This window comes from Syngnathus acus, chromosome 12 (assembly GCF_901709675.1).
Source record: "Syngnathus acus chromosome 12, fSynAcu1.2, whole genome shotgun sequence".
Classification (NCBI taxonomy): Eukaryota; Metazoa; Chordata; class Actinopteri; order Syngnathiformes; family Syngnathidae; genus Syngnathus; species Syngnathus acus.
Window position 1 is genome coordinate 4,904,243 of NC_051097.1, and position 16,325 is coordinate 4,920,567.

The window sequence follows — 16,325 nt, forward strand, 5'->3', positions numbered from 1 at the left end:
TGATCCTAATTAAGCCGTCTTGATTGGAGGCGGCAGTTGATTCGGAAAGAGTGAGATTGTAAACACTGTAAAGGCAAATAGAGGTCAGGAAAGCGGGACCAGAATGACTTTCGCTTGTAGCAATGGAAATTATTGTAGACATGCCGCACTCCCCAGGAAACCGCACAGACGTGTTTCCTTGGGAGGCAGGTGAGGGTCCCTAAACACAGGAGGCTGAATTTTCCAACGAAAAACAGTGGAGAAACTTGTGAGGATCTATTTTTTTTCACAGCGTCCTTCCAGGTGTACAGCACATGAACGTACGGATTGCGGTATTTGATGTGGCTGCTTGAAAACACGTAGACCTTCAAAAATATTTATTTTGTCATAATGTAATGTGCTTGTAAATGACGACTAAAAGCTGGCAGAGATCATAGATATTTTGAATTTTTTTAAATAGGCCTCTGCCAGTCCTCAGCGTATTTCGGTTGCAGGGATACAAAGCACAGTAGCCTTGAATGAGGACAAAGCAGGGAGTTGTCATCATGAACAAAAGCGTTAAATCATCGTTTAGATCTTCGTGATAGTGCAACTAGAGCGATGAAGGTGGCTGGTTTCAATCATAGCTGAAGCTGGAAGCGCTGTCAGTTCGCCTCTATCCCTTTGTTTTGAAATGACTGCTAAATAGCAAATAATGACATTTAATTAACAACATTGGGAGAGTAAAAGCAGGTGGGCTTCACATCCCTTCCCAGCTTAGTCATCGTTCAAAGCCCATTCATCAAGCGGCAGAGAATCTGCTGATTTCGATGTCAACAACTGGCTTCCACTGTCCAAATCGCCCTGGTATTTGAATATGGGCGTGGGTTTGACGCATTCCAGAAAGAAAGAAAACACAGGGGCGATATTCTCATTCAGAATAATCTTGCTCAAGTGACTTTGCTTTTTTGTATTATGGTACATAATGTGTATGGTATGCTCTGTGGCTTTCATTTCTTCAGCATTGCTACCGGTTTGTAAAAGTCAAGTCGACACAGGACACAGTCTTTTTAAATATCATTGCAGTTTCCCAACCTATGTTCATGACACATCTTGATGAGATTTTAATTTATCTCATGGCACTTTTCTCAAAAATGCCAAACAGATACACCAATATCTGTATTGATACTGGTGTACATGATATCACAGTATTTTCCGCATATAAGGCGCACCAAAAACCTCCAATTTTCTCAAAAGCCGACCAGTGCGTCTTATAATCAGGTCCGCCTTATATATGGACCAAATATTGAGCCCACTACAGCAGGCGCGTCAACGTCCGGCCCGCGGGCCAAATGTATATATCTTATATAGGACAAAGTTTTAAATGGGCATTCATTGAAGGTGCGCCTTATAATCCGGTGCGCCTTATATATGGACAAAGTTTTTCAAATGGCCATTGACTGAAGGTGCGCTTTATAGTGCGGAAAATACGGTATATGAGAGGAGGAATCAATAGTGAAGGGCACAGCAAGTTGGTTTCTGATTTACCCCAATGAATCACCAATGAAAATATTCACCAATATATTCAAAGCTTCCCATATTAAGTTTTGAAGCACTCCGAAACCAAAGAAAGATGGGTGCGTAACCTTTCATTTGGGAAATGAAATTCCGGCCCGACGTTGTCAGAGGCTAATAGGTCATCCGTTTTCCCTTGGCCTCTGCCTCTCCTCCTTATGAGTCAATACCTCTCAGCGTGGCAGATTGATGGATGGAACACCCTTTCTCTGCTCCACTCCCTCTCCCCACTGTATTTAGCTCAGTGGAGGGACTAATCTCCCGGGCCCTTGACTTGGGTGTTTTACAGTTGGTCGTCTAAACCATTAAGCCCCGTCCCATAAAACATAATGGAGTGCTTGTTCGTAAATACCAGGACTTTGCACTTCCCTTTTAAAGCCGGAGCGCTCTAATAAAAAACACCTGTGTTGAGATTTCACCTGTGCTTTCAGTGACAGGGGTGGCCTCCTGGCATTCGAGGCCATTAGTCTACTCGATGGGCTAATGGTTGTCGATTATATACTGTCTTTTTTAGAAAATATGCTGTTCTGCTTTTTAATCTAGTTAGATGGTGTTCTTTAAGTCACATAAGGTGCACTGAAGATATTGCCAATGTTCTTTGAGCATTCAGTGTTTCATCATTCACGTTTCCAGAGAATTTGAATGGGCAAGAGTGCATTTGTTAAGTAGAAAGGTTGAGGACAAGCAGTCAGATCTGGTAATAAACATGGAGATGAACAATGGGGTTTAGGAGCTGTGGTGTAAACCCAAACGGGATATGAACGTTGGCCACCAGAATGCTATAGCCACACCAGCTTGCTCCTTTGCTGGACCCAGGCATACTCCACTGAATGTATACGAGGCAAATTTACATGAATTATACATGGGTGTAAATGGATGAAGTCATAATCTCCAGTTTAAAAGCTTTGAACACAGAAATGTTAGCAGCCACACAAATCCCCCGATCTCGCACCAAACGATCCCTCACTGCCAACCTTCCAACGTCCCCATGTGACGAGGGTCCAAAGAGGGAAAGCGGGGTCGGAAGTTAAAGCGGGTAAGGGTCATGGCAAGGAACTTTAAAAGAAAGACGTGAATGGACAGGCACAAAGATGGAGTGAACGGTCCAAACTCTGCGCTACAAACACTTCCACACCAAACGTATGTCGAGCGTGTTAATGTTAATTTACTCTCTGGACCTGGATTTGATACCTCTGTCACGTTGTTGCCTGAAAATTAGCTGATCTTAGCCCAACCTAGCATCCAAGTCCACGGCTCACAGTATTTTTGGAAGTAAGCATCTCGGTAATTAACAGACACAACTATGCAAGAAATTGAAAAGTACAGTAGGCCTTTTTTGAATAAGCAGAAAAGTGCCCTGTGAAATCAGTTATACTTGCTGTGCAGTGAGATTTATCCATCAAACTTTGTGGAGATATTATCTATTACATTCTCTGGGTTTAAACCTTCGCTGAATTGCTAGGAGGGATAATTTTCTCACGAGTGTATTTCCTCTAAAACCCTGCCAAACACTGCTGTTAGCCACTTTTAAATTGCTTCCTCTAGGTGACATTGAACATACTCCACCAGTCAGCTTGGTTTTACATTTAGATTTTAATATCTTGTGCAGACACTTGCCTCTCCTTTTTTTTTTTTTATACATTTTTTAAAGATGTGGAACTATTTACTACAAAGCATGCTGGCATGACTGGCTAGGTTTTTAGAGCGCAGAATGGAATAAATGATACACAGAGTGTTGTGGTGCAAAAGGATGAACGAGAAATTAACAGTACAGACGGCACTAAATGAATGTAATGAAGTAATTGGAGGGTTCATGTAAAAGAAAACAGTTGCTGTAGAGCCATTGAAATCTAATTAACAGACCTTTAAGAGTTATTTAATCATGGTATAAATCATTACATCCCATTTTTTCCCCCCCAGTATTTTCCTGCTTCTAACTTTCATCCACAAAGATTCCGTTACTTCACCGCAGACGTCTAATGTGTAAATGGACAAACAGAGGCAGCCATTTAGAAAAACTACCCATAGGCGTGCAGTTTATTTGTTCCAGTGAGAGATTATGCCGCATTAATTTCACCACTTTGTCCACATTTAACCAGAGGGTCGGAACCGTTTAGTAGGAAGTATGTTTGTTTCCCAGCTGTACACAGCCATGTTTTTTATTTTTGCCTCTGTGTTGTCACACTTAATCTTATGATCCAAGAACACAGAAGTTATAAACCGAAATATTGGTTGTAGCAGTCGAGCGCATCGGTCAAAATATTTAAAAGGGGTGTCATTTGTGACCAAGTCTTGTGTTTTGAGAAAAGAAAAAAAAAAAACTCCAGCAGATGCAAAAGATTATTGACACTTTGAAGCGATGGCTGTGCTTTCTGACACAGCCTGCCAGGGCCAGCGGCCAGGTTTTAGTTTGTTCCTAAAATGAATGACAGTCAGACTGCGGCGATAACTTATCGTGCCGCCGAATGATTGCAGTTATCAGTACCCCCCCTCCTACTAGATCGCATCGCTGGGCCACATGCTGGAAGACAATACTTCACTCTGTGCACTTAATTAATTGGTGGATTGTTGAAATGAAGAAGGCGTCGAGAGATGTTGGGAATCAAATGGAATAATGGCAGCGAATGTTTTATTGAACTGGTTGTCTTCCCAACATGAAACATGTGTCGCCATGATGTTCACAAGGCATTGCGGCTTGGCTATCAGCACTGCTACAAACAAGGGAAATGAAGGCCCTTGGTTCCATTTTGGGTTACTGTTTATTGGCCTGTTGCTCTTCCTAGACAACAACCTCAACATGGTTCAATTTCCTCTGGATTACACAAGGGTGCAATAACAAGCCTGACAAATGATTAGGACGTTTTTCAAATTGAAACGGCATTGCCGCATTTTATCAAATTGTTCCTCGAACTCCATTTGTTCATCTGTCTGTGCACATAATTTGTTGCTCAAGTTCCCGAGCCAGGTTTTCCATAAATAAGAGTACATTACACTTACATGAATCCATTACTCTTATCCAATTGAAAATGTGTTTTGTGTGCTGGTGGGTCCTAAAGTAAAAAATAATCACTATTTGGGGCCAAAAAGCAAGAAAATATATATATATTTTCCAATATTGTAGTTCAAATGTGTTTTTGCATAATTCAGATTTTTTTTCCTGTAAATTAGAGCTATAATCTTGTATGATGACATATTTACAAATTCTTGTAAAATTCTGACGATTGTCATCAAATTCAGGCATTTTTTTGTCGAGTGATATTTGAATATTTATTGTTAGAAAAACACAACACCTTCTCAAGATTATTAGGTATATAGATTATTCCTAATATTATGACTTTATCCATTTATTTCTTTGACTTTATTTCCAATTGTCCTTATATTTCTTTGTACGAAAAAAAACTGATTTTTAATTAAAACACTTCATTCCTATGTGCTTTCCCAGAGCCTATTTGGATGTGAATGAGCTCAAAGAGATCCTGCGCTTGGACGGCTCTACTCACCTGAATGTTTTCTTTGCCAACTCCTCTGATGAAGATCTAGCCGGGGTTGCGACTTGGCCATGGGACAAAGAAGCCCTCACGCATTTAGGTTAGATGACACGCAATGTGCACGTACACACGCACACACATACCTACCCCCAACACATATGCAAATATTCAGCGCATGCCGTATCTGGGCGTCCAGACTCTTGATTCGGGGTAATTACAGTTCAAGCCTCAAGCAGCAAGCGCTGGTCTTGATCCCAGCTCGAACTGTGAGGAAGCCCAGGTGAACCGTGAATAATGCATTACGTGCCTCTACATATTGATTGTTTGCAGTTTGCATCATGCTCTTACAGTGGATATAAAAAGTCTTCACACCCCTGTCCAAATGTCAAATTATTGTGTTAGAAAAAAGTGAGAATGAAATTATTTCTCTTGGTCGGTTATTGTTTTTGCATCACAAAAAATAGCGTTTAAGCAGAGGTGTGTAGCCTTTTTTATTTTAGATACACTATTTTTCCTCTCCCCCAGGTGGAATTGTGCTGAACCCGTCCTTCTACGGCACATTCGGCCACACCGACATCATGGTTCATGAGGTGGGTCACAGTCTGGGCCTCTACCACGTCTTTCGAGGGATCTCTGAGATCGAGTCGTGCAACGACGCTTGTTTGGAGACTGAGCCTTCCATGGAGACCGGCGATCTATGCGCCGACACCAACCCCACGCCCAAGTTCAAAGGCTGCCATGATCCCGAGCCGGGAAACGAAACCTGTGGCTGTCCGCATTTCACAAACACGCCCTTCAACAACTACATGAGTTACGCAGGTGAGGAATGGTGAACTGTTACTGTTATTTTCGCATTATGTTACATTGCAAGCACTTACGGGCAATTATTTTTTCAAGTATATTATAATTCAGGTCAAGTTAAAGTGGTCTCCTGGACTTCTATTCGCCGTCACCTCATCCTTCAAATTGTGCTTTACTGCTCCTGTTTTGGTTAGCAACAGAGTTAAAAGGAGTTGACTATTCAATATCTGATAGACCACAAGTAATAATGACATTTATTGGTATTTTGGATGGAAATGTTGGAAATGGCCACTGTTTTTGTTTTGTTTTCCCCACAGACGACTCCTGTACCGACTCCTTCACCCTGAATCAAGTAGCCCGGATGCACTGCTACATGGACCTTGTCTACCAGACGTGGCAACCTGCCTCCAAACCTCCCCCGGTGCCGATGCCCCCTCAGGTGGTGGAGCAGCATCACAACTCTATCAGCTTGGAATGGTTCCCGCCTATTTCGGGGCACTTTTACGACAGGTGAAATGACCTGGATTGGTTGCCTATCAATTACAATGACTTTGCTTGGAAAGTCTAAATTGATATGTTGTAGCCTAATTGGATATTGCATTGCATAACCATTAATGTGTGTATTTATCACAATCATACTGCAAATAGAACTCATTTACATGCCTCTGTAGCGGCTGCTGATTTGGTTACCAACAGAATTCAAATGGGATCAACAGTTAATACTATAATGTCCTTGCATGAATGATTGCATATGATTACAGTTATTACTTTTATTATTATAAAAAATTGGACTTCTATTTCTTGATAAGAATTTAGTTGACCAATAATGGAGAAGCTGCATCTAGTCAAGTAGGGGCAATTGCTTGAGGAAATACGGCACCTGTCTTGTATCTAAGTTGCCTGCTGTGCCTGTCTGTTGTGTTTCCTAGAGAATTGGGATCAGTGTGTGATAAATGCACAGAGGGGAGAGTTCTACTTCAGTACGCCTCCAACTCATCATCACCCCGACTGTGCGACCCTTCTGGACACTGGTCTCCACTCGAGGCTGAAGGTAGTTACGTTCATGACATATTGAACCTCTATATCTACGACCTCCACTACACTAAGTGATATCAAGGCTACGCACTCCCAGTTTGCTGTGCAAAATATGTAAACAGGAATTGAGGTTTTACCGTTTTGTTGTTTTTCTGAGTCAGAGCTCCAACATGCAAACATTTCGACAACTGACTCACTTGTTTAACACGCAATCATTTGGTCGACTCCCAACGAATCAAGCTTTCAGGCACCGCCCCTCATGTTGCATGAGGCCTCAAGACCAAAATTGAAGGCCTTGTCATTCCCCGATTAAAAAAATATATATATAGGATTTAGGCACAATGAAAGCTGACGTGGGCTTTCAGATGAGATTTTTTTTTTGGTGCTCTGATAGCGAGTCCCCTATATAAAGACTTGACAGGAATAAGGTATTTATGGTATAAAAATAGTGTCCCATCTGTGCACCACTTAATTGTTCAGGCATCATTCACACCAAGCTCAATCACTCTCTTGCTAATATCAAACTTGAATAGTACTCATAGCACAGACCTCCACCAAGGCCGGACCATCCTAATTTGGAATCACTCTCTGGAAAAAAAAAAAGTATGTATTCATTTATTTCCATATGAATCAATTTTAATATGGCTTTTAGAAAAACTAAAATGTCTAGACTGGAATTAATGAAACAATTAAAATAACAAAAATTACTTTTATGGCCTATGTCCCAACCCTCTACAAATATTTGTGGAAATCGGTTAAGTAAGTGCGGTCATGAGCCTGCACATTAAAAAAAAAAAAACTTGGAAGAAAATAAATGCAAGTAGTAACTGTGCATCTGTATCCGTCCAAGGTATGACAGTGGTGATTACGATCTTTTTCATGTTTATAGTACACAAGCTGGAAGCCTTGTCCAACTAAGACCTATTACTCACGCGTTATTACACCTTTTTAATGAGGACTTTAAAGCTTGCCCTCCTCCACATATCATATCAAGTGTATGTGCGCGTTCCTTTCAGGCACGTCGCCAAGCAGCCAAATTTAATGTGTCCCCTTTATCTCTGCGGCGTTTGTCTGCTAGAGTTGGCGTGCGTGCGTGTGGGTGATCTATAGATTATTTAAAGTCACTGAACCTTGCCTTAACACTAGCCATAATGTGTGTACCAGAGGCAAGTCTGGGCTTGTCTAACATGCTCTGTGTGTAAACTGTATTCAATTTTCTTTCTTGGAAAGCCTCCCCGTTTGTGTCAGCTCCCCATTTCCTCTTAACTCTGCCCGGGCCAGCGTCTCGGTGGACTCCCAGCTGCCGTTTTGGGTGAATAAAGTGTCTGCAGTAGTAGACATTCTCCTAATGCACCCGCTCATGACTGGAAACTGATGCATTTGCATTTAAACTATACAGTGTGGCTCATATCTGGAGATAAACGATGCCGTGTTGCGCTGCATGTGCGTATGCATTCATGAGTTGAGCGTTCATGCATACACATCGCACCTCAAACGGCGGCATGGTCATCCAGGGCCAGAGTACCTCTCATAAATGTTTACGACGCGATGCCCGGGCAGGAAATAAAGGGCAAAAAGAAAAAGCTCACATGGACACGAGTTCGGCAGGAGGTAGAGAGGAAGAGAGGTTGTGTGCGGTGGAAAGCAACCAAAATATTTAAGCTAGATGTCTGTGGTTAGCGTCATTCACAAGGCAAGGATCCTGGCTTGATTGGAAACAGCAGTGTGCATGCATGTGAGTGAATGTGGTGCAACATCCTGCATGTATACGTGCCTATGAGTAAGAACATTAATTGGGTGGAACCAACTACCGTATTTTCCGGACCATAAGGCGCACCTAAAAACCTAAAATTTTCTCAGTAGCCGACAGTGCGCCTTATAATCCGGTGCGCCTGATATATGGACCAAATTCCTAAATTTAAACTGGCCCGAAGCATTGTGTCATGAAATCAATCATAAGTGGCCCGCTGAAGACTATGAATCATGAATCAAAAAGACTATGGATCATTATTTTGTGATCATAGAGTAATTTGTTGCGCCTGAAGTTGAAATAAAAAAGATAAAATGGAGAATGATTTGATTTGGATTAAAAATCTGACATGATGCATCAATGGTGCGCCTTATAGTCCGGTGCGCCTTATATAAGGACAAAGTTTTAAAATGCGCCATTCATTGAAGGTGCGCCTTATAGTCCGGTGTGCCTTAGAGTCCGGAAAATACGGTAATGCTCGGAATCAACCATATGCAATAGCATTGATCGATTTCTGCCAGCTGTAGTGGCTGATAATCTCTTCATTGGTTCATCAAACTTTGCTGAACACATGCAATGACAAAAACTAGAAATTTAGAAATCTAAAAATCTAGAAATGGCAATTCATTCCCACCCATCTGGCTAGTCGGGCTGAACGATTTATCGTTTTGGGATTGATTTTAGCCAACACGATTTTACATGATTGTCAAGTGTTTTTATGTGTCCACGTCACGCTGTCACCAGGAAATCCTTACTTTCCCAGCTACTCTCGAACATTGAGCACTGAGCTAACTTGCTCTGTACAATCTCTGTGGGAGCTGTGTAGTGCTGATCCCAACCTCAAAGAAACTAGATTCCGTCTCCGTGGTAGCCAATAAGGTAGACAACACAATGCGACTCTGACTCCCAAGCTGTTTTGTCAGTGTCTTTTGCTCCCGTTAAGTGTGCACACTTATGAGAGCATCAAGTGTGTGCGGGTGTGTGTGCGGTGGGATTATCTTGTCTGCCTTGGGAGTGTGTAACAGTGTGTGACAGTGAGTCATTCACCATGGGAGCCATTTCCTTGAAAGCAGCAATGTGTACATGCCTGGACATGTACAATTCTTCACCCACCCGCCTCTTAGGCTGGGGAGAAGACCCCAATATCTGTCTATGGGCTCACCCACTTTTTCAGGGATTGTCGTCATAAATAACAAAAAACATGGATTCTTGAAATAGAAGTGTCTTTAAGAAAAATAAATTATGGTATGAGGAAAAAATTTATGATAATTACTTTAGCTCTGTAGTTGTTTTTGCCTTTTTCCTCAGAATTCAAGCTTTTTTTAGATGTGCAGTGTAAACTTTATTACATTAACCTGGTGAGAGCTTCAGTATATGCATAATAATAATAGCAGCAATAATAACACCAACAACAACAGGTGGCATGGTGGATGCCAGATGAGCATATCCGCCACACAGTTATGAGGTCATGGGTTCAAGTCCAGCTTCTATGTGGAATTTGCATATAATAATAATAATAATAATAATAATAATAATAACCCATCCATCCATTTTCTATACAGCTTGTCCCCACGGGGGTCACAGGATAATAATAATAATAATAATAATAATAGTAATAATAATAAATTATTTTATATTAACACTTTCCTGAGAACCTGTAAAGCACTGTGGTTTTGACTTGACCATGAACACTAAGACAAAAAAACTGACCATACATGCATAAGCTTTTGAACAGCAGTGCAAAAAGCAGTAGTAGGCCATCATAACATCTGATTTGCTCCTTACATACTAAACAAAAACGAGGACTGCAGGAGGAGGTCACAGAGTAAACCCAAGCTCTCCGAGTATTTTGACAAATACTTCTCTACCAGCCTTACTTTTGTCTATTTTTCCACATTCTTTCTTCTTTCATTTACTACCTCCACTCTGGCCACACACGGAGTTAAAGTACAATAATAAATGTGTTGAGATAATGTGGCTTGGAAAGCATATTCAGTGTTCACTTGATTAAACAGTGGAATTTTGCACGGTGCCCAGAAATGAGGTTAGCAAATGGCTTCGTCGCCCGCCAGCTTGGAAGTGCACTAAAGGAAATCGAGGGAGAACATAGAGTCTGCCGCTCACTGGCTTCTCAAAGTGCTTGATGAATGTTAGCGTACGTCACTTGGGATAATGCGAGCTAGCTGTGTGCCGACTCCAAATATGGAGTGAGTGTGACTGTTCGGACTGTTATAATGACTTTGCTGAACCCAAAGCCCCTCACGGCGGGGCCCCTCCTCGCAAGGTACACACCTCACTCAGCTCCTAAGAACTCACAATGAACTCTCAGTTTCACCTCCACCTTCATGTCGCAAGCGGTGCCCAAGATGGAGGGGAGAAAAAAACAGTAATGTACATTCTTCATCCGCCGTCCCTCGTAAATAAAATCCAAAGCCTTAAACACGCACAAGAGATCATTGTGACATCCTTTCTGGATTTCATGCATCACTGTAACATGAAGTTCAATCGATGTAAAAAGTCAACACTCAAATGCCACGATTTTAATGATGTAATAAACGAGACACAGATAAATCATTAAAAACAAAATCCCCAATTAATGCTGCCTAAAATCTGTACGCAACTATTTTGTAATCTTTTCAGGATTAAAAAATAACATGGTGTCTATAAATCATAGAGAGATGGGAGGATACTTCCAGTGCCGTAGTAAACAAAGTCTTGCCAGGAAAGATGTGAAGGCTATAATGTCATTTTGTATGGAATTTAATTTAAGAGAGGTATATGGAATTCCAAATATAAGAGCAAGGCTGCAGAATCACACGGAGTACAGCGCACGTAAAATATCTGGTTCAGAAATTACCCAGATTGGTACAAGAAGAAAACATATGATTAAGGTCACAGGAATAGCAATATTTGTCACATTTATCCACAACACGTCTGGATTTAGAAAAATGAACCCTTTGCAGAATCTTAAACTGGATACGTCCCAGATAAGCACAGGAGGTGGTAGATCATCTCCTGTGTATGAGTCGCGGCCAAAAGTCAACATCTATTTGTATCCATAATTCTTTTCCCCATCCAATTTGAATTTTAATGCCCGGTGGGTTGCGTAAGGCCAAAATGTAGTCATAAATACTACAGACCATTCCCTTCTGCTGTTGATTAAACAAGAACAGTCCTTGCCAAGTCTTCCTTGGAGGTAAAAAAGCCCGATTCCAAAAACTTTTGGAGACAAAATCAGGAACCTGAAAATAACAAAACAAATGGGTTGGCGGGAAGTAATAAGCAGAAGACAGGCTAGCAAAACTATCAGACACTGTGTCCATAAGTCTTGAATTGTTTAATACGCTTGTGAGGGCACATTGAAAATACCGAAATTAATGTAAGAAATGAGTGCTTCCTAAAAGGATTGAGAACTGTGATTGTTGTCAGTGTATAATGTAGCTTTTGAAATAAAGTATGGCAGGTATAGAAGAACCTCTACAGGATGGTACCTCAAGGTTTTTTATCAATCTGTTTTGTCACATTTGCACCCGACTCTCCTGAACGCGAGACAAACGTACAACCACTAACCCTGCATTGCCAGCGCTGTTTAATAAAATATCTGATTTCTGTAACTTTATCCCTCAGGTCCTCCTGATGTTGAGCAGGCCTGCGAACCAAGCGTGCGTACCTGGAGCCCCAACGCGGGGAATGAGCGGGGCAGGGTCAAGCCCTCCGAGTGCCCCCTCCAGGGCTGCATGCTCCAGCTGGAGTTCCCCCATCTGCTAGTACCCGACACACTGACTGTCTGGGTCACGTTCTTCAGCGCTGAAGAAACAGCACTACCGGCTATCCACAACATCCTGCTACTCACCGTCAGTGGCAATAACATCTCACTAGGCCCTAGTAATGTCTTCTGCGACACCGCACTCACCCTGAAGCTTGACGTTGAGGAAGAAGTCTACGGGGTGCAGTTCTTCACCATGGAGCAGAACCTGGAGATTGACGCCACTCTCTTGGCATCCAAACCGGACTGCTCTCTGTGTCATGACTGCCAACCACTGCGCTACCGTTTGCTGCGTGACCCGCCCTTCACCCACGCACCACATGGTCTCATTTTCAATGAACCATCGCGCCGATATACAGACAGGTGAGTGACCTGGTAGGTAAATTCCTCTTTGAGTCAACTGTCCATGTGGTCTGTGATGCTCCCTTGGAGAGTCTGTGGGATAAAACCTCCAGACAAGACTATTATAAATACATTCTCCGTGTATTTGGAAGGAGTATTACAGGAAAGTCATGAAACCAGTTTTCTTTCTTAGTTCAGTTGCTTAAAAGCTGGAAGTCTAATTAGGGATTTTTATGGGTGACAGTCAGTGTTTGTTTGTACGAGCAAACTACACTCACAAACATGGTCTTGCAATAGCAGATTTCCCTTTCAGCACTGGAGAGGAAAATGAGTAAGCCACCGCTACTCTTGGAGTTTGAAACCTGCGGTTGGACAAGTATTTCCAAAGTCGCAGGTCAATCGTTGCCCACATTTGTTTTTTCCCCTGTTCCGTGAAGCAAGGGCAAACAGATGGCTTGTTGAAAGTATTATGTGCACACTGTGGTGAGAGTTTAGTGCTTTGCTCCCGCGGAATGTGCTGACTCGTCAAAGATTTGTGCTATACGTGGCACCGATGTGTGTTGTGCCATCTTGCTATCGTGCCGTCAGCGCGGTTCACATGAGAAGGAAAATCGCCTGATAAGATTCGAAAGGGTGAGTATACACGTTAAACAAGATGGAGCGAGGATACTGGTGTTGCATAAAGCACCCTCACACAACTTCCTAGTTTTGGACAGCAGGAGGTCTTCCAAAGACTGCACCAAGTAAGATGCATTTTATTTGCAGGGAGACTTTGGCACACATCGGTGATTATTGACGGACCGTAGGTAGTTTAAAAGCTGTGGTGTATTTCATGAGCTGCGGTTAGCTTCCCACGGTTGAGTTTGGTGGCACTGGTGGACTCTTTACCTCCTTGAGTGCATATGGAATGTTGTTGCTGGTTTTGTAGCATGATTGCAACAAAGGAAACAGATACTTGTCTTTTAGAAAAGAACACCTAAATGGAGTTCTAGAAACAATCCCTGGCATCGAGTACAATTACAAAAGCGTTTCGGGAAAAAGGAGTGTTTTGTGTTTTAGGTTCTTGTTTACCAAAAAAGCTTCTTCCTTCTTGGGGTGTGTGCTGTGATTGAGCTCTACTGTCAGCTTTACCTGAGATGGGTCAAACTGAGCAGAAGGAGCATTTGGATTTTGTGTGCGTGTGTGTGTGTGGGGGGGGGGGGGGCGCTCCATTCTTGGGTGGCGGTTTGTTTGGAATGGCCTAAGGCTGGAAGGTCAAAGCAAAAAGATAAATTATGGTGCAAAATCAGGACGTGTGAAATGAAGAGGAGATGCATAAGGTTGAAGGTTGGACTATTTGGGGTTAAATCATAGGAGAGGGCCAATAGGTTATGGAGGAGAACATTAGGGGGTTGAGAAAGCATGAGGGGGTGAGTGGGGGATGGGGGCTGTATTTGGTCTGACCTCTATTCAGCCGAGGCACCCCAGTCGATGGGCTAATCCTCTCAGTGATGTGGGTTTCAGAGCTGTCACTGGGTCAAAGGCTATCTCAGAACTGAGAGAAGTAACTCCCCACTCCCCCTCTCTAATTGGGAGCGAACCAGGGATTGACAGCTCTTTCCCATAATATCTAATGACAATCCCCATGGCTCCTTTGTTGAGAGGTCTACAAAACAGATCAATCAATCTACACCATCTTTAAAAGTAGATACAATTAAATCAACTCTTCCAAAGAATCCATTTAAATCACCCCAATTCATGCAAGGGCTAGATTTAATCTACCAATTTATAGCCTCTTGTTTACTGGCAATATTTTTTTCATCATCATTGTTGTGTTTGTTTACATGGCACGGTTTCTTCATCTCTGTTTTGGTGACTTACTGTGGCAGCTTTACAGTGCCGTACAGCGTCTCGGGTGTTTCTTTAAATGATTCTGAGTTAACAAGATTTTTTTAGTTAAATAGTGGGCAGTTACTTTCGGAGACAGAAAAGCTAAATGCTTACCTGAGACTCCTTACCCACAGCCCGAACCTATTGTCTCAATCCCACGCATCGATAAATGTCAATGTCGCACTTTGTCTAGTTTTGTCAAAGGCATAAGTGAATCGTTGTCTTTACGTTCCATCAAAGATCTTCACATTTCTGTAAAAATCTTCACATTCTGTGAAGCAATGTGAAATTGTCTTGTATTTGCATAACAGCGGTACCTCAAAATTGAAACGACAATACTTTGTTCAATTTGAAATTTGACCAGAAAGCAAGGTAATAAATAAATAAATAAACATGGTTTTGTTGTTTCTGTGCTGGTTTTACTGGTGTAAGAGCAGCAGCAGCAGGAAAAGAAAATTGCAACAGCCAAGATTCAAACAGCCGAACCTTTGGTCACTGGACAACTCGAGCCACAACTCGAACTGAGCCACAGCCGCTCATTAAGACCAGCATGTTGCTGGGGCCCAGCCACGAGCTGGTGATAGCTGGAGTCTTGGTGGTGTCATCTGCTACTACAAGGGAAACAACTACCTGGGGTTTGACTCCCCAAAGGGTCTGGTTTAATTCTATGTTTTGTTTTTACTGCTGTTGTTTTGAGAGACTTTGAGAGACAAAAATGCAAGAAAACCATGCTGGTCTATGCTGGATATTCTTCTAGCAGGGAGTAAGATGCATTGCTCAAATGCCAATAATATAAAATGTTGAGATGGCCAAGAGAGATTCAGGTTCAGCATTTAGACATCGAAAAAATATTATGTTTGTGTATGAGCATTCATTTGCATGACACTTAGGGGCTTCTTAAAGAAAATGCAGCCCATTAAACTCTGAAAAGCACTGAAACCATAGATGAATATCACCACCCATATTGACACAAAGACTCTTCACTTGTTTGTTGTTCTTGTAGATGCTGCAAGTTTAGATATCCGAGATCTCATAGTAAAGAGCAACAAGCAGAAAAAAACACCTTCATATAATCATACGGGATATATAACAACACTCTTTTTAATCTATGTAACTGAGCACTTACAAACATTGTAAGGCACATTTCATCCATCTTGTAGAGGTACTCACGATAAAACACTTCATTCCTTTCTGACAAGTTTTTTGAAAGGAATGTCAGGATCCACAATTCCAAATCTTATCAGCAATAAAGACTTGGATGACTGACTTCTTTGGCGGCATGTAAACGGTTCACAAGTGTCTTGTTTTACCTTTCATCTATACCATCCCCAAACATTAGTGAGCAGCAGCAATCAAAGGGTTCGCTCTGCCTGTCTGGCTTTGACAAAAAAAAAAGAAATTTTAGGAACTCTGAGAACTTTTATCATCATTATTGCTGCCATCCATCTCAAAATGGATGACGAGGAGATCCAAAGTGACGGATTTACTGGTTTGACCTGTACCCATGAATATGGATATTCATCCATCAAAACGGCATGTCTTGGGCTTATATTGTCTTAATGTCTCTTCTTGTTTTATTTCTACGACACTTCTTTGGCACTGAAAATCACTTTGATTAGTCAGGACCTACAGTATATAAATAAACCTGCCATGCATGCTTTGACATCAACCACATAACATTCTTTTGTAGTGTGAAATGCATATCTAATTACTAAAATAGGAAGCTTTTTTTTTTAAATAT

At 41.8% G+C, this 16,325-nt stretch overlaps 1 protein-coding gene across 2 annotated transcripts in view; it reads left to right on the forward strand.

Annotated features, from left to right (window-relative positions):
- pappaa (pregnancy-associated plasma protein A, pappalysin 1a) overlaps positions 1-16,325 on the forward strand; it is a 71,666-nt gene that overhangs the window by 10,401 nt on the left and 44,940 nt on the right. For both annotated transcript variants that reach the window (XM_037265534.1, XM_037265533.1), the window contains exons 3-7: positions 4,976-5,121; positions 5,547-5,840; positions 6,140-6,332; positions 6,752-6,873; positions 12,235-12,736. In XM_037265534.1, the coding sequence (XP_037121429.1) occupies positions 4,976-5,121; positions 5,547-5,840; positions 6,140-6,332; positions 6,752-6,873; positions 12,235-12,736 (1,257 nt within the window). The remainder of the gene's footprint in view (positions 1-4,975; positions 5,122-5,546; positions 5,841-6,139; positions 6,333-6,751; positions 6,874-12,234; positions 12,737-16,325) is intronic.